This window comes from Gasterosteus aculeatus, chromosome 7, assembly GCF_964276395.1.
Source record: "Gasterosteus aculeatus chromosome 7, fGasAcu3.hap1.1, whole genome shotgun sequence".
Classification (NCBI taxonomy): Eukaryota; Metazoa; Chordata; class Actinopteri; order Perciformes; family Gasterosteidae; genus Gasterosteus; species Gasterosteus aculeatus.
This window is the reverse complement of record NC_135694.1, coordinates 27204956-27230037: the sequence shown is the minus strand read 5'-3', so window position 1 is coordinate 27230037 and position 25082 is coordinate 27204956. Positions and strand designations below refer to the sequence as shown.

At 46.5% G+C, this 25082-nt stretch overlaps 1 protein-coding gene across 3 annotated transcripts; it reads right to left on the bottom strand.

Annotated features, from left to right (window-relative positions):
• On the bottom strand, nt 1–25082 carry septin8a (septin 8a). 3 transcript variants are annotated; one of them, XM_078106803.1, is made up of 11 exons: nt 24940–25082; nt 23870–24199; nt 18048–18162; nt 17707–17902; nt 16089–16275; nt 13343–13504; nt 12142–12238; nt 8103–8271; nt 7885–8017; nt 7557–7726; nt 1–2208 (listed from the first exon to the last, which is right to left on the bottom strand). In XM_078106803.1, the coding sequence occupies exons 2-11, from the start codon at nt 23897–23899 to the stop codon at nt 2043–2045; spliced, it is 1425 nt and encodes a 474-aa protein (XP_077962929.1). In that variant the 5' UTR covers nt 23900–24199; nt 24940–25082; the 3' UTR covers nt 1–2042. The 3 variants fall into 3 exon arrangements, with proteins under 3 accessions (XP_077962929.1, XP_077962932.1, XP_077962930.1); XM_078106806.1 differs by lacking the exons at nt 1–2208; nt 24940–25082 and adding exons at nt 5463–6237; nt 24509–24648; XM_078106804.1 differs by lacking the exons at nt 1–2208; nt 24940–25082 and adding an exon at nt 5463–6237 and having other exon boundaries at nt 23870–24290.

Below are 25082 nucleotides of genomic sequence, written 5' to 3'. Positions count from 1 at the left end.
TTTCCAAACAAGACGTTTATTGGTTCCCTTTGTCGGTGCCTGTTTTTAAACAGGTGATCGGTTCTGTTCAGGATCTGGTTGTGCAGAGCGGATGCAACTTTTCAACAGCGGAGATTCTTCGCATGGAGAGGATCATTCTTGACAAGCTGAACTGGGACTTGTACATCGCGACGCCGGTCGACTTCATTCACATAGTGAGTTGGCAGACGTTCTTCTTTCTTATTTTATATTGGTTAACATAATAATAATATGAAATATAATGGAATGGTGCTTGACCTACAAAAAAAAAATAAAGTGTGTGAAACAAAGCAACAAAGATCCGTTTTTAGCACAAGATGTGAACGGAGGTGTATCTCATGGCTGCTAGCCGAATAAGCGTAAGAGGCGACGGCACCGACTTCCTGCTGCCGAACCGTTTTATCAAACCTCACGAGACTTGAGATGGACCGTTTGGGTTGAATCCATAACGTGCCGTGTGGATTGTCCCGTGCTGCGTCACTGAGTTTATGGCACATTATTGTTTAACAGCTCGTCTCTGTTCTCGGTAGTTTTATTATTAAACTCACAAATCATTGATTGAGGCAGTAACCACCGACTGAGCTGGAAACGCACACAGAGGATCATGCCGTCATCTCAGACGTAATGATCCTAAAGGTCACCAAGTGTCGCCCAACTTCTACGGTGGATGTAAAACGCGAACCCTTAACATGTGTCAAAGGAAACGAATGCTCCATGACTGCAGCCCGACAGTTTCACACACAATGTATTGATTCACAGCATTCAGGGGATTTCCATTGACACAACTTCCTAATTACCCCCCGTACCCATCCCTCACCTGTGTTATTATGTTTTGCGATTATTAACATTTGGAGAAAAAGCCACAAACAAACTATAAAACATGTCATTTCTGACAGTCACAATCTGACTGGTATCAATGTCGTAGTTATTGTCGGAAATGATTATTGTCCCCGCAACTCCACTTTAGGTTTTACAAAAATCTTTTGAAATTAAGAGACATAATGTATTGATAAAAACTATAATAAAATAAAGACATTTTCTCTTTATACTATTTGAATAAATACATTTTTTTCAAATAAATATTTTTTGGAACAATTCCGTATCTCACAATCCCATCTCCTGCCCCGCAGGAATTACTTTGCTAAATCCTCTGTAAAACAGCAATCGACAAGCTCTATTAGTCACAGACTCGCCACCATGACACTTTGATATGGATTAATAGGAGGATTTACAGCGACGCTTTCTCTCCCTGTGCTTCAGTAAAGGCAGACAGACTGCGGTGTGACACAAGCCGGCAATTCCAATTTCTTTTTGCTACGTTACAAAAATTCCCAGATTTCTCGTAACGTGAAGTGGGAGAACACGTTGAGGGACTTTGTTTCTTTTTTTAGTTTTAAAATGTTAAAAGCAACTTTTGCACAGATTTCCGTCTTGCGCCACACAGAAGAATCTGCCTCCGCCGAGCTCCCCTCTCTTTAAAAACCGGCGGCGTTTTGCTACACGACGACACGAATGCAGGAAACGCAAAGACACGTTGGGGGGGGGGCGCGTTGATGTTCATCCCGTTTTTGAGTATGAAGAAAGGGACTGAAGCTCGAAGAGGAGCCTCCTCTCAGGTCGTGAGCTACCGTTCCGGCCTACAAATGGGAACACAGAAAAGCACGTACGATACGAACAAGTTACTATGGTTCCTCCGGCAGACGGGCGGCTCTACCTCGGTCTAAAAACCTGACGGCGAGATTCCGCTCGCGGTGTCCTCCTGTTGGACTCAAAGGAAAAATGCGTTGACCTTTTCTTTTCTTTTTTACGTCTGGCATATAAGGTTGGACGTTGACTGACCAGGTAGCACAGGTTGGGTGGACAATGACATCACGCTAACGTTTCGGTCCCCGTGTCCTCTCTCCGGCCCAGTTCCACGCCCTGCTCGTCTGCGGCCACCCTCACCTCGTCCCGTCCATCGGGCCCGGCTCCGGCGTCGGCTGGGACTCTGAAAAGGACCCCGCGGCGCCGCCGATGCCGGGTCGTCAGAAGAGGCCGGCGGGCTTCCAGGCGGCGTTGTGGACCAGGCAGGTGCAGCACTGTATGGCCTGCCACCAGCTCTGGCAGTTCAAGGGTTCCACGTTGGCCTTGGCCATCATCACTTTGGAGCTGGAGGCGCTGACGCCCGACTGGTTCTCCGTCTTCACCGACCTGCTGAGGAAAGCACAGGTAAGAGGGGGGGGGGGGCACGGGCGCCATTCTGCGAGATTGCACGTGCAGCCGAGGCGGCGGGACGTTACATGTCTGAGGACGCCAGAGTTTGACTTGATGGAATCCGAATACGTGTTGGTTAATAAATGGCAAGATATTGCAGTACAGTTTGAGCACACATACGTACTTTTAAATATATATTACTTGGAAAAAAATGTCTGCGCAAACTAAAAAAACAATTGTAAATAGAAAACACATCAGTGCTTTGATAGATTGAAGCTGGAAAGGTTGAATAGAAGATTCTCACTCTCCTGGCCGCCTGTTCATTAATTAAATTGAACCTCTTGATTTCCAGTGACCTTAAATAAAACCTTTTTTCTCCTTGACACTGGTTGGTCGCTTGGGGTGAAAAAGACACACTTTCAAAACCTGGTCAAGCGCATTAGTGACCACATTGGGGAGGAATGCATCTTTTCGTGATCTTTGAGAGCACAAACCTGAACTTAAAGGACTCGCACCCTCTCCGAGTGCCGAGTTAACTTAGTCCTTCTGAGAGGTGAACTGTGACTCGGCGGGTTTGACGTTGCAGCGCTGCCGTGTCTTCGCTCCCGCAGGTCGACAGCGGCGACTTCATCCACTGCAAAGAGATGGTGGACGAGTACCTGCGGAGCCCCGAGTTCTCCCTGCCGACCAACGCCGTTTACATCTTCCAACGCGCCCAGATCCGCGATGACGAAGATGAGGCGGATGATGATGATGATGATGAGGAGGAGGAGCGGGCCCGGAGCCCCACCCAGCGTCTCAGCACGAGGCGGAGGAGGAGGAGGAGGCGGGCCGGCGGACAGCAGGGGGACTCGGACGAGTACTACGACGGCTTTGGGTGCCTGTATGACGAGGGGGAGGCTCTGGGGCCGCGGGGGCCCTGTCCGCCGCTGCACCCCGCCGACGACTAGTGGGGACATTTCGTCCACGCCGTCCATGTTTCATGTCAGCGCAGCTCAGGACCTCGGCGTCCCCGGGTCCACATGAAGTGGTGGGGAATCGTTTAGCCTGACGGAATCGGTCCATTCAAGTTTGACTCGTTATTAATGGATTATTTTGACTTTTTTTACCTACGTGTCCTTTTTTTGTATCTGCCACTTGTTAAACAAGATGGAGGCTGAAGGATAAGCATGAGGCGGTGATGAAGTTTTATTTGAATGGATATTTTAATGTTTGAGAGGTGAGCCTGATTTAGTTTGTTGTATCTTGGTGCTCAGGTTCCCGCCCAGATCCACTCAGCACTTTGAGATGAAGGAACTTTTTTTATTTTATAAATGCAAATTGTATTTTTCCACAACCCTTTTTTTTTTTTTTTTTTAACCTCCAACTGACTTGTACTAATTTCTGTATTTTATTTTTACTCTGCAGTTATTTACAAAAGCTACCATTTACAAAGTGCTTTAATTTCCTGACTAAATGCTGCAAATGTTTTTCATTAATAGTTCAGTCATGCAACTGCGGTTCCTCATTTAAAACGTGAGCACCTTCGGGGGAGTAGACAAAGGAAAGGTGTGGTTTTGAAATCATGATTACCTGATTGATGACAAGTCATTGACTTTTATTTATTACACTGTAGACGAGCATCAATAATACTTTCAGTATTGGGATACAAGTATCCTGTTTTCCTTTTGTAAACACCACCTAGAGCTTTCATCCTGATGGCGACGTGTAAACTTAAACTGTATTTTAATAATGGCCGACGCCGGAGCGCGTCTGGAGGCGTGGCCTCCACCACCTCACACACATATGGAGCCTGTTGCTCATGTGAACCTGTCGGTTATCTCAACTGTAAAAAGTCTGCTTAGATTCCTCCAGTCAAGCGGGACGCCACGCCTGTGACCGACGTAAAGGATTTTACTTTATTTTCAGATTCCTTGATTTACCGAGGCAGCTGCATCTTATTGCGTGGTCAAAGAAATAAAGCTAAGACTTGTAAAGAGTGATGTCCTACGGTGTTGCTTTTCCGGCCAGCAAGAGATGGAGGAAATATAAAATGGGAGAACGTGTTGTCTTAACATCTAGAGACAAAGTGTCCTTGAGAAAAACACCAAAGCCATTTTATATTAGATCTTTCCGATATAGACAAGAACATACTGGTGTGATTTGGACCATCATACGTAGTACCCACTAACAAATGTTAATGTGTTTGTACTTATGCTGCCTGATTAAACCTCTTGAGACTGCGTGTGGGCACAAGTGGTACTTTGAGGGCACTTTGCACTTGTCAATCAGAAACATCCGGAGTCAGAACATCCAGTGATAGTATGTTATTAGTTTAAACTTGATAAATCCAAAGTTTAACTGCCCATAAGCATTAGTGTCTTCATCGGTCTGACACTTGAGGTGCGAGCCCTTAACAGCGTCTCAACGCGCTTGTGGCCTCGGCGTCCTGCATGCAGAACAGGCCGTTAGAGCCGTTATCCCTCCGCTTTATGGGGGGGGCTGAAGGTCGGAGAGCGGTGCACAGACGGTGCTGCTGGAAGAGACCCAGGCAGGCCTGCAGGCAGCGGGCAGAATAAGAGCTGGGGGAGCCGTCGCAGTAAAGGACCTAAAACACAACTAAATGAGCGTGCATGGCCCGTGTTGATGACCTTTTCATTTATTTTTTTCATGCTAAAAAGCGGTCAGTGAGAGGTGGAGGCTGTTACAGGCCGCTACGATGCAGCCCTGTGGTAAAACACACACACACACACACACACACACAGCTGAAGTAAGCAGCAGGGGAGGATTATTTGCAGACTGAGCAAACTTCTCAGCTCTTCAGATAGAGATCACTAAACGGGAAACGCTACGTCTCAAGCTGACAGCTGTTGAGGCCGAGTGTGTGTGTGTGTGTGTGTGTGTGTGTGTGCGTGCAAAAGCAGCTTCACCTGCCAGTGCTTCACTTTCATCTCCGCTGAATATCAGCAAACAAATCATGGCAGAGACACATCAAAGTCGTGGAGGGGGGGGGGTGGTATTTATTTCCTGCGACAGTAAATACAGCTGCTCTCTTCTCAGTGCACCTATCGGACAGCGAGCTGAGGCGTGCGCGTTTTCCTGAACCCCCGTGCGTGCGTACTGGCTTCCTGGTTGCTGCCACTGTCACAGCGCTCACATTACGGTTTACAACAGTTACATCATTTGTGGACAACGTTCTACCATCGAATGTGCTTCTTACAAGAATCTCATATTCAAAAACTAGTACATGTTGCATAGTAAGTCGAGTGAGCTCTAGAAAATATTCACATACATTTATTGAGTCAATATAGAACAGCACCAGAACGTTGCATATATCTTTATTAAGACTAATCTTGAGGTGGTCAGTACCTGTGTTTATATAGAGATTTATACAGTAAACAGGTACTTGGTTTTATTGCTTGACAAATATTATTTAGGCTCAGGAATTTATTCTACCATGAAATGTAATCGAAATTGTGATTACAAAAAGGTTAACAGGCACAACTGACCTCGACAACACTTCCCCGCTCGGGTATTTAAAAAGACTTTAGGAAAGGTTTGATTAGTAATTTAAATGTCAGAGTGGAATAAAATTGAGCACATCCTACATCCTTTGAATACGCGTTGAACGGGTTTCAAATGACCGGCCGACCGTCTTCGTACCAAAAGGATGAACGTCTGTTTCTGTAAGTAGCTGATGGAAAACCAAAAAAAACACACATAAAAACACAAACTCTTTCATTCACAACATAGAAAAACAAAATGCATGTATGCGCTTATATAAACGCATGTAAATATATAAAAGCATAGAATGAAAGATCCTGAATGAATGAGATGGCCATCGTTGGCAAGTGAACGTTTTCTCTCCTGTGGCTTCGTTATGATCGTCATCATCATCCTCAGTGTCTTTGGTCCATGTGCACAATGTCAAGATGGAATGTAAAAACAAAAACAAATACACAAAAAAAACAAGTGATGTCGTTGCAATGGTGATGGAGGACAAATCCATGGTCGTGTGTGGGAGGGTTTACGGCGGCCACAAATTAACTGAAAAACAACGACAAACAATGAACAAAATAAATCGAATGACTGCTTTGTGTAATTGATGAATTAATAATGACAATAATAATGAACAGACAATGAAATAGAGTTGAAGAAAAGAGGCGTTGCAGTAAAGATAAGCAGCCCTGCTTGTTAATATGGAAGATGCAGAGTTTCTGAGTAACGAAACTTTGGAGTCAATTAATCACATCAGAGGTCAAACCGAGGAGTCGTGGGACGTCCCTCACAAGTCCCAAAATGGAAGACGAGTTTCCTCAAACAAACAGAGAGGAGAGCAAAGTGTGTGAGGAGCCACCAGATGGAGCCAAGCGCCTTTGCTTACATTCTCAGACGGGAAGAATGAAGGAAGGATGAAGGATTAACTACGTCATCATTTAGCAGGTGAATTGAGATCATCTCCAACCTCCCAGGAAGTCAGACGCTCACTACAGGAGATCAAGGACTAACTTGGAGACCTCAACATAAACCAAATGTATATATTTACAATGGTTTGCCATTGTAATTCATCCAAAAAGTGTTGGACGAGGTTCAGGTCACGCCCTGGCGCGTGTTCTTGCACACTTAACGTATCTCCTCTATGGAGCTCATTTTGTGCCATTCGTCATGTGGCAACACGTTGGCAGAACAATGTTGTTGTGCGCTAAAGCCTCAGCCGTTCCCTAAGGACCGCTAAAAGGAACTTTCCATACCATAAATAGACAAAAAACAGAATAATGGGTCAGTCAGTCAAACTACAGAGATGAACAGACACACACAGACGCTGTCTGAAAACGCATGCCTCAGAAAAAGCCGTCTACATGACGTGCAGCTAATGAGCTACACATGAAAAGGCTGTTTTCTGTTTTGAAGCGAGCCATCAGCGGACTCCTGGAGAAAACGGTGTGTTTGTACCCGGCGTCTCCTCTACAGGAGCCGAGCTTTCAGTCGCTCCACCGCCTCCTCCCTGGATATCCAGAATAATTAGAGCGAGGCAGAAAGGAACGAGTGAAAGGACGGGAAATGTTCAGCTTGGGCAGGACAGAAGAAAAAAGAAAAGGGAGGACGTTTCCTTAGCACATGCCAGGCCCGTTATAACAGCAGCGAAGCGCTCGTGTGTCGGGAGACGGGTCAGCTAAAAGCCTCGTTAGTGGGACACTTTGAGAGAGAGAGAAGGGACCAGCGAGCACGAGATGCTAGTGCACCAAGAAAAGAGACATCATTTCACAACCGAAAGCACACGGCGAAAAGACAACGGGGTTAGATAAAGACAGGAGCAGGCTGGGAAGGAGGGAGGGGGGGGGGGCAGAGCGGCGGGATGGGCTTACTTTTTCCTGTCCTTCTCCTTCTTCATGGGCTGAGCTAAGGAGAGCGTCTCCACCGCCACCTTCTTCCTGTTGAAGGCGTTCATCTCCTCCTCCAGGTCCCTCCGCTTCTCCTCCACCTTCCTCTTCTCCTCCTGGTGCATCCGTTTCAGCTGCTCAAACTTGTCGTGCAGCTGGGGGGGGGAGATGTGAAAAAACACACTTAAGAATAGGAGGTACCTCGCCGCCTCCATCTTGTACCTTGTCAGGTATTAGCATTAGACTTGTAATGTGCTTAAAGCGTTGTATTTGCCGTGCATCCATATAAACAAGAAAAGGAAATGAGACTGACCTCTCTCTCCTTTTCTTTTAGCTCTGCTTCCGTCTCTTTGACCTTGTTGACAAACATTTGTCGCATTTCTTCCTCTTTGCGCTGCAGGTCCCCCAAGAACTCTTTCCTCTTGGCCTCGTACGTCTCTTGGAGGCTGCACAGGGGAAAGGAGAGTGACGTGCATTAGGTATCGCCGCTGACACTTTTGGCTTCATGTGGCCCTCGCTCCCTCCCTCTACCTGAATGGCTGGCTGTCGGGGTCCGTGTCTTTGAAGCCCATCTCCTCCAGCTTGCAGCGTCGGTACAGCTCGTAGTGGCGAGCGTGGGTCTGCTCCCTCAGATCCTCCATGTTGACCCGGATCAGCATCTCGCGGAGCTTCACGAAGTCGCAGTGGCTCTCGTTCTCGACTGCAGGGGGAGAAACGCACGCCGCCGTTAGGAGAGTCGCCACGTCTTAGTCATTGAAGTCGGTTTTGGTTGCCACAGTAACAAACGCGCAGTCGTATCTCGTTTCAGGTACGGCGTCTTTATTCCTCGCCTTCACGCTGCGGCTGGCTGTTTCTTCAACTGTTTCTAATTTATTTTAACAGCCCTCGTGTCACCCTGTAACCCTCGGCTTCCTCTCCATCAGAAGCAGGAAATCACACCACATCTCTCTGCAGGAATGTGAGGTGGTCACAAAAACAAGTGAATAAATCACACCATTTAATTAAAACAAATCCGTAACAGTCGGCCAACACAGAGGAGCTGCTAAATGGGAGCCGTTCAGCACTTTTAATGTCAATTCTTCACACTGGAGCCACTCCTGACAACTTAGCGCTCGCGGTTAAAGGGTTTCATGGCGGCGAGGGGGCAGAATTTTTGCTCCAGTGCCACAGTATGGTCTGCTGGGTTTCTAGTTGTGTTATGAGGTCACGGTAAAAGGTCACTGTGGGAGGGGCAACAGGCTTCCTCTAGGGTTTTATTCATACCAAGATCATACATATTAAAGCATGTTGGAAAACCAGGTCAGAGATTAGCTCATAATTTCAGATCATATTGAAACATCCAATCGATATTCAGATATTATTAGTACAGAAAATTGATGCATGATTGGGCTGAAATATCCATTTGTGAATATGTCGACTGTGTACAACTTTGACATGATTTGCATCGTCATGCAAATTTTTCACGGAGAAACATCTAAAAGATGATGTTCGACATTTTGCGAGGGCACGTGGAACATTCCTATGAAGCTCACATGAATTGTTCGGCCGCGCTGCACAGACGCCTCTGCGGCTGGAATGCGTCCTGCTGACGCTCCAATTCTGCACCCTCCTGATCAAGAGCGTTATTTTTCCCCCCAGACTTAATAACCCAGTCTACGTGGAAACTTGGAAACCTTTTGATTATCCTCCAATCTTTACATTTCTTTGAAAGCTGGCGCACAACCTAAAGCAACATGGACTTGTTGAAATGGGAAAGCGTGGTCTGAAGGCTCTATTCTTTGTGATCGACCCCCTGTGTGTGTGTGAGGTGGCAGAGGGCCTGAGCAGAGATGAAGCATGAGGCCCTTCGGGGCTTTTGCCAGGAACCTCGGGGGTACCGACAGGTGGAGGACGGGACATTTAAGTACCATAAGGTGTGAGCTCGGCAATAACGTCTTCGAAAAGGCCCAATTAGCTTCTCCTGATGGCAAATACTGTGAAAGCAGCATGCGGGGGATGATAGCAACAACTAAAAAGTGCAACATAACAGTCAGGGTGGCCGAACACCCGTAGGAACAACACGTTCCTTCACTAGGCAGAGAGAGACGAAAGAAAGTGAACAACTCTCCCTGGTATACTTAAAACGTCGTGAAATCTTGCCAAGCGCGCAGCAGTGAATCACTCGCTCTTGTTTTTGCTCAAATTTCCTGGTTGACCAAACATCATTAGTGGGAGTATACAAGTTAAAAACAGACAGGAGTGGTTCTCTGTGTATTTGGCATCTCATAGTCTCTCTGCCCCCCCCCTCCCCGAGCGCTGAATGAGGGCCGATGCTCGGACTTTTCTGCAGCACTGAGCCGGACACACGCCTGCGTGGGAACAGCAACATCTAAATGGAGAGCAGAGACCCGGCCGCAATACATCTGCAGTTACCAAAGAATTCATGGAAATACACAACTGGGGAAAATGAAAATACATCCCGAAGGATTCACGTGTCCCAGGCCGATCATTTGATGCTGTGCTTTTGCCGAGCGGCAGAATTATTTAACTTCACGATGAAATCCTCCTGATGGTTGGGTAGACATTCCACAACGTGGACCTCATGGTGGTGCGAGATCAGATTTCCAAAGTCATGTGGATCCGTCTGGGAACCATTGTGTACAATCGTGAGGAAACTTTGCTATTTCACCGGATGAGTGAAAACGCTTTGACCCGCTGGAGGCTTTAAGAGAGAAGTGTGGATAATCGGTACCAAATCTCATTGGAATCCAGCAAACAGTTGTGAACATTTAAATCTGCTGGTAGAAACTAAAGGAAAAGTCATTGTTTAATTCCTCCCAGTGATGTATTTGATATGGTTTGAATAGGTTGCTGTTTAGCTGCAGGTGGGTTTTGGTGGGCTTGACTGAGACGGAAGTCCAACTTTCACTCATGCATTTAAAAGAAGAAAAAAAAGCTACAGCCTGAACATATCGGCAAGAAAAAAACTGCAAGGATGCAGCAAGAAAAGGAAAGAATTAAAAGACTCTGAGATGCATGATTTATAACATCCGTGTTCACACAGAAACACCCACTAGAACATGTGTGCACAAATAAATAAGCGCAGGAGCTCGCCGAGAAGAAGCATGACGGGGGTCTGCTCCATGTCACAGACAGTCTGGAGTTCATAGATAACAGAGCAGAGATCCTGGGGAAGATAAACACAAAGAACAAAGAGCCCCTTCAATGCTCCGATCAGCAGACAGTCCTTCCTTTGTCCTTCTTTCAAGTTGATGGAAATGTCCCGTGGCTCTTGGTTACCATAACCAGTTATCTGGCATCCGCAAACTGTTTCCCTTTGACAGACGCCGTCCTTTCGGTCGGACAAGCGGAATAAAACACTGAGACTCGTGTCCTCTTCTGTCCCCGACTTCAGACCCCGTGCCATCTCGTGTGCGGCATGAACGGCGAGGCATCGGTTAACAAGCAGGCCGACTAGCAGCTACACCGCATCACAGACGATGGACATGGTTGATTACATGATTAGATGCAATTACAAAAGCAAAGAACAAATTACATGTGTTCAGTTTCTTCTCTCGAAATAATACTTAATCTTCTCATGTAAACTTGGCAGCATAATTTCTTGCAGCCTCGATGATGGAATATGAAGACAAACATCTCAAATATAACATTTAGTTTAAATAAAAGGCCAGAGAACGAGCGTCACGGTGACTGACGCGGTCAGAGAATCTGTCCCCCAGGAGACACACAGCAGGCTTTATAAATAACCACAGCGTGCCCTCTGAGGGTTGGGATGATGGAGAGAGGAGACGAAGGAAGTGATAGAGAGAGAGAGCTGGAGGGAAGAAGAGTGCATCTCCCATCTGAGCAGTTATTTTCTCACAGCACAACTCTTGGCAAAATTGTTCAATTAAAATGTTTATTCTTACTGACAAGCACAGAGGAATGAGCTGTGTGAGACAAGAGACGCACACAAATACACACGGAGGAATATACCATACGTGCTCATGAAGAAAAACATTTACCACCATTCACATGTCTAGCACACAAACGCATGCTGGCAGCTTCTTAAAACGACGTCTACCCGCTCGCCCTTCATTGCGTAGAGTCGCTCTGCGTGAAGTCACAGCTGGAGGGCGCTCCGCGTTGACAGGGAGGGTAGAAATAAACAGGCAAACTGTGGGACGCGCCCGCCACTCTTTCTTGCAGTTCCTTTGCTTTTGGTGAATCTTACTAACCGGTGCATATGGCTCACAATTCATTTCATTATTGCCTCATCAAGTTGTTTTTACCTCATTTACCTTAATACCTGTAACCTAGCAACCAGCCAACAACTAGTGTACCGGTATATCAAATCTAACCCAATAAAAGACAACAATTAATTATCTTATCTAATCACTAATCATTCTCTAATCACTCATCCAAGTTACACAGATGTCCTACCAATTGAAGACACGTTAATGCGACTGTACAATGACACTAAGTGCACCTCAAAGTTAGCTTATTGCTAAAAGCCTTTGTAAAGGAGTCAAACGTGGCCCCGTACACAAACACACACGTACAGACTAAATTGCTCGAGAACGGTTCTCACCTTGCACAATACCCCAGGGGTACTGTCTGGCCCGCACGGTTTTGTTGCCCACTTTGACCTCTTCCACGCTCCCGACCACAGCAAAGGGCAGATGAGCCTAGACAGAAGAAAATATGTGGGTTGAAAAGGTCAAGAGGCCACAGATGCAACCGAAAGGGGTCCAGGTCCCTCTTCCTTCAGGTTTAGACTTTTGTAAAGAGTTTCATCATGTTGATATTCTTTACACAAGTTGCATTTCCCTAGAAAAACTACAAATAACACAACAAACATGTTCAATGAAAATTCAGCATTTACTTTCATATAAAAGTCGCTTAAATGTCTGTTATCGTTCACAATCCGACCACACCAGAGGCAAGTGTAACCACGGCGACATGTGAGCAGCACCAGAGCTGTGTTTTAAGTGTAACATGTGGCTCAGCTGTTAAACTTTAAGTGATTAAAACACACACACACACACACACACACACACACACACACACACACACACACACACACACACACACACACACACACACACACACACACACACAAACACTTTCTCTCACAGCTACTACAGCCGTGATAGGATCGACAGTGAAGCATCATGGGAAAAACAGGCCTGAGGCCCAACCTCCGGACCTGGGTGTCGAGTCGGGACCAGCTGGCAGCGTGGGCGCTGATGTAACCGGCTATCAATAGATGGGGATACGGTGTCTAGGCAAAGCAAATGAAGCCTCGCTTATTCATGAGAGGATCTACTGTGTGTGGATCTGTGCACGTGTGGGTGTGCGTTTGGGCACACTGTAATTACATGCGTCATCTCGGTTATAAAATGGGAACTAAAGAAGTCCAAAGATAGGGGGCTCGCTTCATGGGAACGGTTAAAGCTTTTATTCAGCTTTACCGATAAGTGCATATCTTTATTTTTATATACACACGCTGTATTTTGACAGTGGAAAATGTACAAATGCACACAAAGCCAAATCTGAGAAATGGGCGACTGGTGCAATCAAACAGAACCAGTAGTCACTGTGGTTTCATTCTGTACATCTCAGCACAAGCCCGGTTGGTAATTTCACATATTTTGACGTTCGTCCCTCCGTACGCTCAGATTTGTGGAATGCAAATCTAAACAATACAAACGAACGGAGCTTTTCAGCACGTGACACACAATGTCTTCTGTGAACGGTGAAACGGACGACAGTGTCTCGACGCGACTTACGTTCATGGAGGCGTTGATCTCGCTGACGGTTTCGTCGTCCGTCGGGAACTGATATATCTGGACTCCGTTGCTCACCAGCTCACTCATAATCTTTATTTTGAATTTATGCAGCTCGCTCTTCGAGATCGTGTCCGCTTTGGCGATGATGGGAATAATATTGACCTGGGGAAAGAAAAACAGGGCTTTAACTAAACATGATGCTTTGTGTTACAAAGCATTCGGCCGCTGAGCTCGATGCGCGCGGAAGCAGACGCACGCAGATAATCAACGCAACGTCTACAGGGAATTCCAGTCCGGAGCATCCGATCTCTCTCTGTCAGCGGGACAAAAGCGATGAACATCCTGAAGACCCAATTACAAAACAGACAACAGACTCCATATGAGCGCAGTCAGACACACAAACCAAACAGTGATTAGGAAAACAAACGGGGCTCCATCTCCAATCAGCAGCACATGTGCAAACATAAACACAGTTAGTCTGCATTGCCCCAAACCCCAACCGGGAGGACGAGGAGGATCCCCTCAGAGGCAGAACCAGAGCTGGTTACGAGTCACATTGCAGGCCCAATCATTGATTCAGAGCAGAGCGGTCGGTCCCGCGATATAAACCTTATTAACAGAACCGAGTTCACTGGTGGTAATTGTGTAAAAGTGTGATAACCGGGCAGTGAGGAATCCTAAAGCAGCTTTAACTGCTGACATGACGACAGTACAAAAACGTCCCGTTTGTCCTCCACATGACCTCCACAAACAACCAGTAATGACTTTACAGAAGAAAAGAATATTCAGAACAAAAAGGACACCTCCTCCGACACTTATCTCTCTTCCCGCCTTCGGCCAAGCCATCCGCTCTAGGAGTGGTGGGAGGGATCGGGGCATTTCCTAATTTCCTGGGAAAACACCATTGTCTACCCTTGAAAACGAACTCCACGGACCGAGGGGACAGTTGTCTCTGGTATGCGTCCCTGGTTTTTCCTGCTGCATGGCTAATCAACAGACAGCTATTTACTTCATTTAGCTTCCAGATCAACATTCATATTTGCTCAACATTCAACAATATTATTGTTGTTGTACAAGAGAATACTTTGTTTTGGAATGCTGATTGGACAGAACTAATTATTGTAACGTTTCATCAGTCAAACACCTTGTTAATTTGTGACCTAGTCAGGCTTCTTCGTATGACATGTACAAGCACAGCAGGTACTTCTGTGCTCAACCTGCAGCCATTTGGTGCTTACAGAAAAGTGCAAAGAATGGCACTATGTGGTCAGTAGCGGCAAATCTTGCCCGCAAAACATTACTATTTCATGCCGAATGAGGCGACCGCATAAAAGCACCCCATCAAGGCTGTAAAACAAAACGGCGGCCCCTCCACACTGCGGCTCCTGCTTTCAGAGGAAAACTCCTATTTCCCACAGCGGAGAGACGGCTGGGACTGAGCCACCGTGGCCACCCACTCATCCAAAAACTCAACCCACTGCTGCACGCTCATCGGCCCAAATCACGTTGGATAAAAAGCGCCGGCCTCATTCATTGCGGTTTGTTTTATTTACACTTTCCGCGCTTCCCGGCAGTGTGAAAAGGACTAAAAAGCCAGCGCTCAACTGAAATGGTGCTGACAGGCGTACAGGGGGGGGTTCACGTGAATGGATGGGGAGATTTAACTGTGGTAAGCGGCTTCGCTTTCACTCATATTAAGCGAGAGGGTGGCAGGGCGAGCCGCTATAGGATGGCAAACACATTTTAGCTCATGTTCACAAAAGGATAATCTATTTAGCTCACGTGCAGCGAGCTGGCTGAGGTAGTTTGGATGGCATCAGGACACCGTTGGCAAGCGCTCGGCGCCAAGTTTTGATCACTCTATTGGCTGGTAACGACAGCACGGAGGCCCAGAGGTCAGTGCCGGCGCCTCGCAGCCAGAAAAAGCGCTGACTTTGGATTTTGGCCCGTTCTGTGTGACGCGTCTGATGAAAAGGAAGAATAAAGACGTCCCTCAGGTGAAACGTGGGTGTCCTAAGCAATACAATTGAAATCAAATGGGAATAACATTTAGGTCTTACTCAGTCCTTATTACTGAAGTCCTCCTAAATTTACCACGAGTCCCCCGAGGGGGACAGTTGGCTGAAGTGTCCGGTCACCGCTTTGAACAGCACCAGGAGACATTTGGCAGAGAAGAGCAGCCGTGCGTTGGCGGCGGGCCGAGGTAGGCCGGCAGGTTTTGGTCACAAGCGGACCATCTGCTTTAGTTCAGGACTCGTTATCGCCGCATCGCCGGACGCGAGCAGAGCTGAAGCTTCCACTCTGCCATTCAGCAGAGCATTCGGCTCTTCTCAGAAATATCTCCCTTACCCTTTATTACACTGTCCTCCCACAATAAAACTCCCTCTCTCCTCCCCTCCCCTTCCTTCACGCTCCAAGCGTTTGGCTGCTGTGATGAGATTTTCTTTTTTTTCCACCAGATTTCTAATTGAGGCCAAGCCAGTGATCGCGTCCCTACTGAGCCGCCCTCATCGGAAGCCCGGCAACAACACACCGATCAATGATCTGTGTAGTGGTGCTCACACGAGAGCGATCAAAACCTCACAAATCAATGAGGCTCCGAGCGCGATTACAGACTGCTGGACCGCTGCAAAAACGTCACTCAAAACAGTGAGACGAGAATCAGGAGGATGTTTAGGATTTTCTCTGAATCTAAATTACATTCACAAGGATCCATTGACGAAGGCCACTGTGCGTCGTGTCTTACCTTGCTGTCTAGTTTTTTCATAGTGACGAGGTCCAGAGACTTGAGGGAGTGTCCCGTCGGGGCGATGAAGTAAAGGCAGATGTGGATCCTGGTGTCGTGGTAGTTGAAGAGCGAGCGCTTGATCTTCAGCTCTTCCTGGAGGTAGTTCTCGAACTCGGTGTCGATGTAGTTGACAATGGGCTTGTAACTGTGGAGGCAGCCAAAGAGAAACTTTATGAAGAAGATTTATGTCTGCGGGTAAAAGCATAGATATTTGTCTTCTTACTCATGCTTTTGGGACGAGTGAGGAAGGAAACACGGACTTGTCACCGGTGACATGAACCAGGGCCGTTAGGTTTCCGGCGACGAGCCGACTCGATGCCAAGATCTCAGCTTAGAGCTGTGCAGCTTGGCCATGCGTGACATTTGTGCTCGGCTTACGGGAGTGTGATTGAAACAAATCACAGAGGGCGATAAACATCCCGTCCGCTCTCACAGCGCTCTGTATGTGTGGCCGACGGAGTCACCAGTAAATCACAGTGAGGGAATGAGCGGTATGTGGCAACGCTGTTTCGCGGCGTTCGCGCATGAGAATGTGGCGAGTGCAGCTAAACAAACGAGACCGGAAAGGAAGGGCAACAAGTCAACGCATCGCCAGAGGAAAGGAACTCTGACCTGAACCCATAAATCATTGTTTTTAGACAGTGATTTCTAATTCACATAATGGGCAATAAAAGCTGCCACTCTCAGATTGGGCATCGGATGGCCGGCTGGGTCTTAACAATTGCTCTGCAAACAGCCATCTTTCCACACTTCACAGCTCAGAGGGAGACATAAGTCCCGATCTATTTCACATCCTCAGCCGGCACCGTGTTTCCATCATCTGTCCTCTCCCGTCGCATCCCGATTCAATCGTCTCTGAGGAATGCACCGACTCTGACCTTTTGAGGCCCTCTCACTGTGCATTCACAGTCCTCTGCAGGCTGCGTCCTTCGGCATGTTGGTTCATACGGCCTACAGAAAAAGCTGCTATCAAAGGCCGTGAGAGTGCTCCGTGTTGTCTAGGTCACAGCAAGAACACTGCATTCCACAGCTGCATGCTAAAAAAAACTTCCTGCTTGTCTTACTATCAGAGAAAACCCCAAAACCTCCACTGGTATCAGTTGGGTCCATTTCTCTCATTTGTATCTGGAAGAATCATCGTGGACCTTACTGGTATGGATTGAAAATCTGACAGGGATGTGGTTTTAGATGAATGAATGACTCGGGAAATTGCAATAAGCGCTGTTCATCAGAATATATCTAAATGTTCTTGATAGCACACTTATACGCATTGTCATATCCATTCTGCCTTGGCACTGTGGCTTTAGTGACAAGAATTTGGGAATTTCGTGTAAAGGTTTTATGTGTGTGTGTGTATATATATATATATATATATATATATATATATATATAATTACACAATAATTACACTCACAACCCCTCAGATTTAATACAAGCCAATTTGTAGGAATACAAATACTCCTCCCTATGTTTACAAAGTGGTACTTTGTGTGCGTCTTCCACCACCGACTGCAATGACTCATGACTCATGATGTCGCCGGCCGCTCGTCCTCCATCATCGCTCGGCCGTCCTCACCTGTCCTCTTTGTTGATCTGATCGCCGAATCCGACGGTGTCGACGATGGTCAGCTTGAGCTGGACGTTGCTTTCCTTCAGGTCGTATGTTCGCGGCCGCAGATACACGCCGTTCTGATAGTGGCTGGCCTCTTCGTTCTCAAACATGGTGTTGAAGAGCGTGTTCATTAACGTCGATTTGCCGATGCCAGTCTCCCCTGCGGGTGGTGGGAGGTAGAGAGAGACGAGAGAGGGGGGGGAGGAGAGTTAAATCATCTCAGAAGAGAAAACGACTGTGGGCTGTATTGTCGTGGTTGGACGTGCTGAGAGGACAACGCTCACACGCTGCTGCTCGCTACTCACCCACACAGAGGATGTTGAAACAAAACCCCTGCGTGACCGATTTGCTGACCAGCTGGTCAGGGAGGCTGTCGAACCCGACATGTCCGCCCAAGTTCAGGTTACGCTTCTCTTCGTTCTGAGTGGCACAGACAAAACAAACCGTTAAAATGTCTGGTCGCATGAGAGCGAGGCCCACATGGGGAAGACATTAGTCTGAGGTTGGAGGAGCTGAAGCTGGAGCGATCGCATTCCGATGCTGATGAGAGAGGCCGCGTTCCATTCTGCAGATGTGTAAGTCATCGCCTGACGTTATGAGATAGATAAGCTTCATGGTCTTTCGCCAGCGTGAGGAACTAAAGACATTTCATCACGCGGTAAAAAAAAGATGCACTTTCAGAAACCACAGAAACGAACTCATCTAGACATTCAATGTCTAGATGAGTTTGGAAAGTCGCTTAGAGTTTAACAGGTCTTTGGAATAATTACAACATAAACATGTAAAAGCTACTTCAGCACTGATGAATCCCAGCCACTACTATGTGAGTTTTCTCTTGCATTTACATTGCACACCCAACCTACAATCACTCTGCATTTAGGAGAGATCATCCCGGACCCTAAGAGCACAAAGACGGGAGGTCGGGAGCTACTGGGTCGTGAACGAGGCCACCCGAGCTTGCTGGGCCGAGCCACGAAGGACCGAATACTTGAAGGCCGATGTCAGCGAAACACGGGCTGTGAAGAGAGAGGCGCAGGACGGCTCTGCACGAGTTATGGAGCAGACCCAACGGCCCAATACAGGATGACCAAAGCATGTGTGTGTGTGTGAGAGAAAGAAGAAGAGAAACTGCGCTTATTGTGTCAGGAACACCAGTGAAGTAATCTGACATGAGCTGGCGTTGGCTGAAGCACACGGCGACTTTATTACATTTCATTGACATCCGTGTTCAATGAAAGAAAAAAGAAAGAAAATCTATACAAGCTGTAAATAGAGCAGGAACACGCCCTGAAGAGCGGAAATGAGTTCCCTCGTCTCAGAGTCAACCTTAAGATATTTGAATGTTTTTTTCTGCTGTATAAAACAAGTCGGTAAATGAGCCTGTCCTGGATTTGGAAGCTTTTACGTGTCTTTGGAACGGTTTACATCCTCGTTGTGTAAACTAACTCACGTCTGTTTAGAGTGCGACGCAAGCTTTTCACTTCGGCCGACTGCGTGCTGTAAGCACGGACAACTCGTGCCAAGGAGCTTATCGTCGGCAATAATCCAAAACCCACTGAAATATAATTAGAATAACCACACCAGCTTCTTTCTACATGTGATGTTGGTGAAACGTGAGGCCGAGCCGAGGAAACAGGTGGTTCGCGGGAGGAGTCAGCTGGCGGCGAAGGCTCCATCCAGAACATCCCATTCACACTGGAGGGTTTCGGACCTTGAAGGAAGCTGGTTTGTTTTTGCCTCTATTGACACAGTGGAAGATAAATAAAGGCCTGCATGCTCTCTTTTCATCGCTTCGTGTGGAATCTGCTTGCAGCACACATCTGATAAGGCGTCTTGCTAAAGGGCGCCTTGACAAAAGAACTGTTGTGTCTCACACGACAGGTCTGGGGAACTTGCACTGCAGCTAACTGTGTGCATTCAAGGTACGCAGGGACGTCAGAGCAGCGATAGCCAAAGCAAAAAATAACAGGCGATTGTGGAGCCGACTTGGCCCCGCACTGAACCGGGCCGCCGGTAGCATATGATCTTTGTGTGTGAATCACAAGGGCTGTATAAAAGATTTAAATTAAAAAAGTAATGAATAATGTTTAAAAGAAATTACACCGTCAAGTTCCTTCACTTAATAAAATAAAATAAGATTTGGAGAAGCAGAGGAAGAAGAAGAAGTGGATTTTATGCTTGATCTGCAAAATGTGCAGAAACTTGCATCAACAAAGAGGAAGATGAAACACCGAGCAGCCTTAGTCGCATGTTAGTTTATGCTTTCATGCATCTGTAGCATGTGCTTATTGTCATGGGAACATGTCCACGTTTGGTCATTTTCTCGTTCACTATCAAAACCAACTCAAATACTTTTCTGTCTCACGACCCCCCCGCCCCTCCCACGGGATTACATGAACCGCGGGTCACGACGCCAGAAAGAAACCCGGTTGGCCTTTGTTACTGAAACAGCAGCCATTGGGTGGAGATGTACCACCGACAGCTACCGGGGGAACCTCGCGGGTCTGGGACTCAGAAGGGGCAAGTAGCTGTGATGGAGGCGGGCTGATCACATGGTTGTTTAGTTTTGAGGTATTCGGCAACAACATAATGTGAATTATGAATGTTTTTGCTCTAAAGTCTTTAGAACGGGTCAAGACAACTGTGCTTCAGTCTAGAATTCAAACCAACCGAAGCAACTCAAACAGCCCGCAAACTGGTGAATCAGTTATATTTATATAAGGACCGGATGGGGCTGTCTGTCACTACCACACAACGTCAACCTGCCAGATAATTTCAGACATGCTAAAATCTCCTTTTGAGTTGCTCTTAAAGACTCCCTTCCAATGGCTTTCTTATACTTGTATATTCAATATTTATTTCATTTGATAATTCATTTTGTCTTTTGGATCTTTTCTTTGACCAGATGTTTTAACTGTTTTTAGTTGAACTATGTTATTGTCTTTTGCCTGTCCGTTTGTACAACAAACGCTAATATTGAAAAACTAAATGCAATTTCAAAATCCCCTCAAACTGAACTTGCTATCAATAATGATACTCTATGGTTTTATGTATTTTGTTAGATTTTGTCAATGATGTCTTCAGCAAACTTTAGAATATCTACGGGCTCAAGATAGGCTAACATGTTCAGGGCTGCTGTAAAAGAATATGAAACTACTGACGTCTACTTTATGACTAAAAATGACGAGCCAGCTTGATTCGAACATGTCTTCTCATCAGCCTCTTGTTGTTGCCTCACAACTAAGGACACTTTGGACTAAGAAAGACGCATCGGGGCTTTATTTAGATATCCGTTTGGGGGCTTCTGGGGACAGTTTGGGCCTAATTCACCTCAGCGGAGGACACCACGTGATAACCTCAATGACAAACTCTCACGCACTCAGTGCTCTTCAGAGCAGCTTCCTGTCCAAAGGCGTGTGGGTTTGTGAAAGTGCCTCACGACCTTTGAATTGTAATAATATTTGAGTGGACTTGCACTCAGCACCAGCTTCCAGATCTGAAAGAGTTCTTTTAAATTACTATTAGAAATTACCACACAACAGATTTAACGGCTCATCCGACAGCAACAAATCAGAAGTATAACGGGAGAAGTACCACACCTTGTGCTTGCTAGCGGTGATGTTGTAATGGTAAAAAATGTTGATGGGTGAGATGTAGATGACGTGTGAGCCACGTAAATAACAAGCACAGATATCAACAAAACTATTTCCGTTTACTATCCCATTTCTTTTCAGTTATGTTATTAGCCACCAGCCATGTCCTCTATGGACCAGGGGGTAGAACTTGGATCTGGTGAGCTTTGCCCCCTTTCCCCCTCTGAATTTAAAGCTTAACTACTTAAACTACTCATGCATGTTATGGAATGCTCATACTAGTTATTTGGTTTCTGTTTTTGGATGCAGCCAATCCTTTTATCAGTAAGTTCTGATACAATCGACGAGGCAATGAACGTACTGTAAATGGGTTATATTGTTCATTCTGTACACGTTCTGGATTGCTCTCCTGGCCATCTTGGCAGAGGGATCACAACTCAAAATCATCATTCGGCTTTCGCTTACATTTCGGTGAAAGCTATTACAGTGATGTATCGTCCCAACACGGGTTCCGGATATGTCTTTGGAGCCATTGTGACCTATTCTATGGATGGATATTGACTCATCGCCACAGAGGCAGCAGCCCGGCCGGCATGATTCATCTGTGACATCCAATTTGACAGGATTGCCTACAGGCAGCTCCGTTTTGTATGTTCTGTGTACTGTCGTGAGCAACGTGGAAAGTGCTTAAAGTGTAGAGTGAATTAAGGACATATGCAGATCATGCATTTGCATGTTAAGAACTCTCTGCACAAACGGGCAGAGCTGCACTTTTAGAAGTGCAAGTGACTCGCCCCCTTCTTCCTCACCCCTTGTCTCTGGCCTTTAAGCTATTTGTGAAGCTAATTTCAGTTTTGTGTATGCCGGCCTCCCGGGAGAGACAATCCTCGTCAGGGTCAGTAAGCGCTGTGCGTGCGCTTTATGTTGGAGGGCCCTTCCTTACATAACCACATCAAACGAAAAGCATCACTTTTTTTCTACAGGTTACAACGCAATCTGTGTGTGAAGACAATCTAAGGGTGGTTGGCTCCATTGATCGCCCTTAAAATGGCCCCGGACTGGAATGTTCTCCTAACGCTCGGACAGCCATTGGGGGGGATTGATGTGGGCCAACATGCGACGAGCCACACGTCCCTATCAATAGCTGCATGTGATTAACACGATGCCCTTACACACACACACACACACACACACACACACACACACACACACAGCCTGTCAGTTTGTCCAATATGGTCCCACTTAGTTCTAAAACGTTAAGACAGGAAGTCGGACAAACTGTTTGCCTGACTGTTGTTCCACTGGCCTGTTTCACTGCAGTCTCAGCATTTCTCTGATGAATCGGTTCTGTCATTTCGTAATCCAAAAAAAAAAAAGACATTTTTGAAGTTAACCCCCTTTCCTAAACTACTACTACATAATTTAGGAAACGGCAAATGTGCAATACCCAATGCAGCTTCTTTTGGGAGACGTGTGTTGCACCGGGAAGCGATAGGAGTGGCCTGGAGTGTTTTTCTTAATCTCTTTATCCCTGGAACTCAGTGAATTTGACAGTAAGCAGCACTACCACAAAAAGAGCTCTTCGAGCATCTGCCAAAAAGTTAATCACCGTCTCCAAATCCGCCTCATGTGCGTTCGCCTCCACACTACAGCATTGGTTTCTCCAAAAAAGCCTCTTTTTTGTTTTTGGTGAATCCCTGACGTGCCGGAGAGCCGACCGTGATGCTTTTGTGTCATTGCCAGTTTTATTTGCCACCTGCGTTGCATCATCAAACCGAACAGGGGTCACACCCGAATGACAGCCTGGGCATGTCACTATGAAGACAATGCAGGATGCATTCTCCCTCCCAACAACAGGAGAGGAACACAGGCGGCCTTCAGCCATGGGGGGCATAACTTGTCCAGCATATGGCTTGTAAAAAGAAAGAAAGAAAGAAAGAAACTGACATGGGGGTAAAAGTGACCAACGTGTTTAATTTGGGGGGCCTGAACAGGAAGTAGAAATGTAACCACACGTGACCGCGGCTCATCACTGTGTAGTTACTGCTGTCTACGTGTAGGAGGTGGGGGGGGGCTCAACTGTGTTTATAACACCGGTACCCCGCTTCAAAGTACTCGTACCTGCTAGCTAGCCGCCGTGCTTCTTGTATTCAACAACAGCGATATGACAGAATAACGTTAGCCTTCCCGGAATGGTGTCCGGCTTTACAGCCGTTGCTAATAACGTCAACTGTAAACAGTGTAAAAAGGTGTCGTGCGCGACACCCACATAAAGAAAAATGGAGGAAAAAAATGTAAGGTGGGCAAGTCACGACATTAGTTTCACAAATCAGTTTCCCCACCATCTCGGCTAAACCCACATTACAGGCTTTTCCGAACCAATGGGGGGGGGGGGCTTAGCTTAACGGCAGCTAACACTTTTACTAATTACAACCAGGTGATTCCCGGCTGCACTTGTCTTCGGTTTCATCGGGCGGTAAAGGCACAGAAAGAAAGAAGAAGAGAAAACAACAGACGCCGCGGCTTTTACTCACCGAAAACACGTCAACGTCCGTGGCAGCCATGGTGGCGGAATGTCTGGTGTCACTGTGCTGCTGCGCGGACCAAGCGGAGGCGAAAGGGAGCAGCCCTCGTCTCTCAGCGCAAGCCTGCTAAACTACTGAGCCGAGCCGACGGAGATAACAGGAAGAGAGGAAGCGGAGACGAGCCGGTTTAACCCGGGAAGGGGGGGCTACTAGCTTGGCGATGAGATGGTCCGCCGCTGCTTCCTCTTCGGTTTTCGCTTAGTCCGGCGAAAATCTGTTTCTTTTTTCTTCGTTTCGAAATTCTGACTGGGAGTCTATTAAAGGCACTCGTCGGGTAATCTGAAGTATGAAACACAGGACAGCAGGCGTAGTCGGTAAACAGCTCTGAGAGTGTGTTTAATGTGCTTGTTTTGCGCATGCGCAAGAATGCGGATGTCATACCGTGGATGTCATATTTATAATTTACATTTGCGCCCTTTTTAATCAGCCTATAGCTTTAATAACGCGAATAATTTCTTATTATCATAAAAATACGGTTATATATAACTTATTTCCATATTTTGAGCGGTGTAAAGACGCCCTAAGGCGGTTCCAGGTGGCGTAACGCTCAACTTGCGTGAAAGTAGGAAGTCAACTATCTTGACGCACAGGTTGGCTCTTTGGGAGTGACAGATACGTTCCAATATGGCCTCTTCCCGGGAACTCCCATTCAATCCTGGAATGTCATGTTAAACACGCTGCATGCCAGGACAGGCGAGAGAAGCGCCGCAGAACGACACAAATATGTGAAGGGGCGTTCGAGATAACAACATTACATAATCATCGCGGGGGAAGGAGGTTGTGTCTGCGCATGTTTGTGCGCGCGCATAATTGTCGTTTTCAAAATAGGACTTAATTATTAAATTAATAATGCGGTTGCCGATTGCTGGAGTGTAATACACATCTGATATTTTGTCTAATTCACTAATATTATCAGACCAGTTTTTCACGATTTAGTTTATTAGTTACCTAGTGATCATTTGATAAGTTACAGCCACAGCCCGTAACAATTGTACCCGCATCTAAATCCAAATGCTTACCTGTTTTGATTTCAAATGCGTATTGTTTATATTCAATTCAAGCCAATTGGCTTAATCAAAGTCTTTGCTTGTATTTTGAGAAATAAAATGCAACGCGTTTTTCGTCCCTCAGTTTAAAACTCTTTTTGAATTTTCCCTTTGCC

Excerpts from the sequence above, each read along its gene's own strand:
- septin8a (XM_078106803.1), bottom strand. The coding sequence starts at position 23,899 with ATGGCTGCCACGGACGTTGACGTGTTTTCG. Across the intron at positions 12,239-13,342 it reads AGATCAACGCCTCCATGAAC|GCTCATCTGCCCTTTGCTGT; the intron begins GTAAGTCGCGTC and ends TCTTCTGTCTAG. Across the intron at positions 2,209-7,556 it reads AAGGAGAAGGACAGGAAAAA|GTCGGTGAAGACGGAGAACC; the intron begins GTAAGCCCATCC and ends TTTCCTCAGCAG.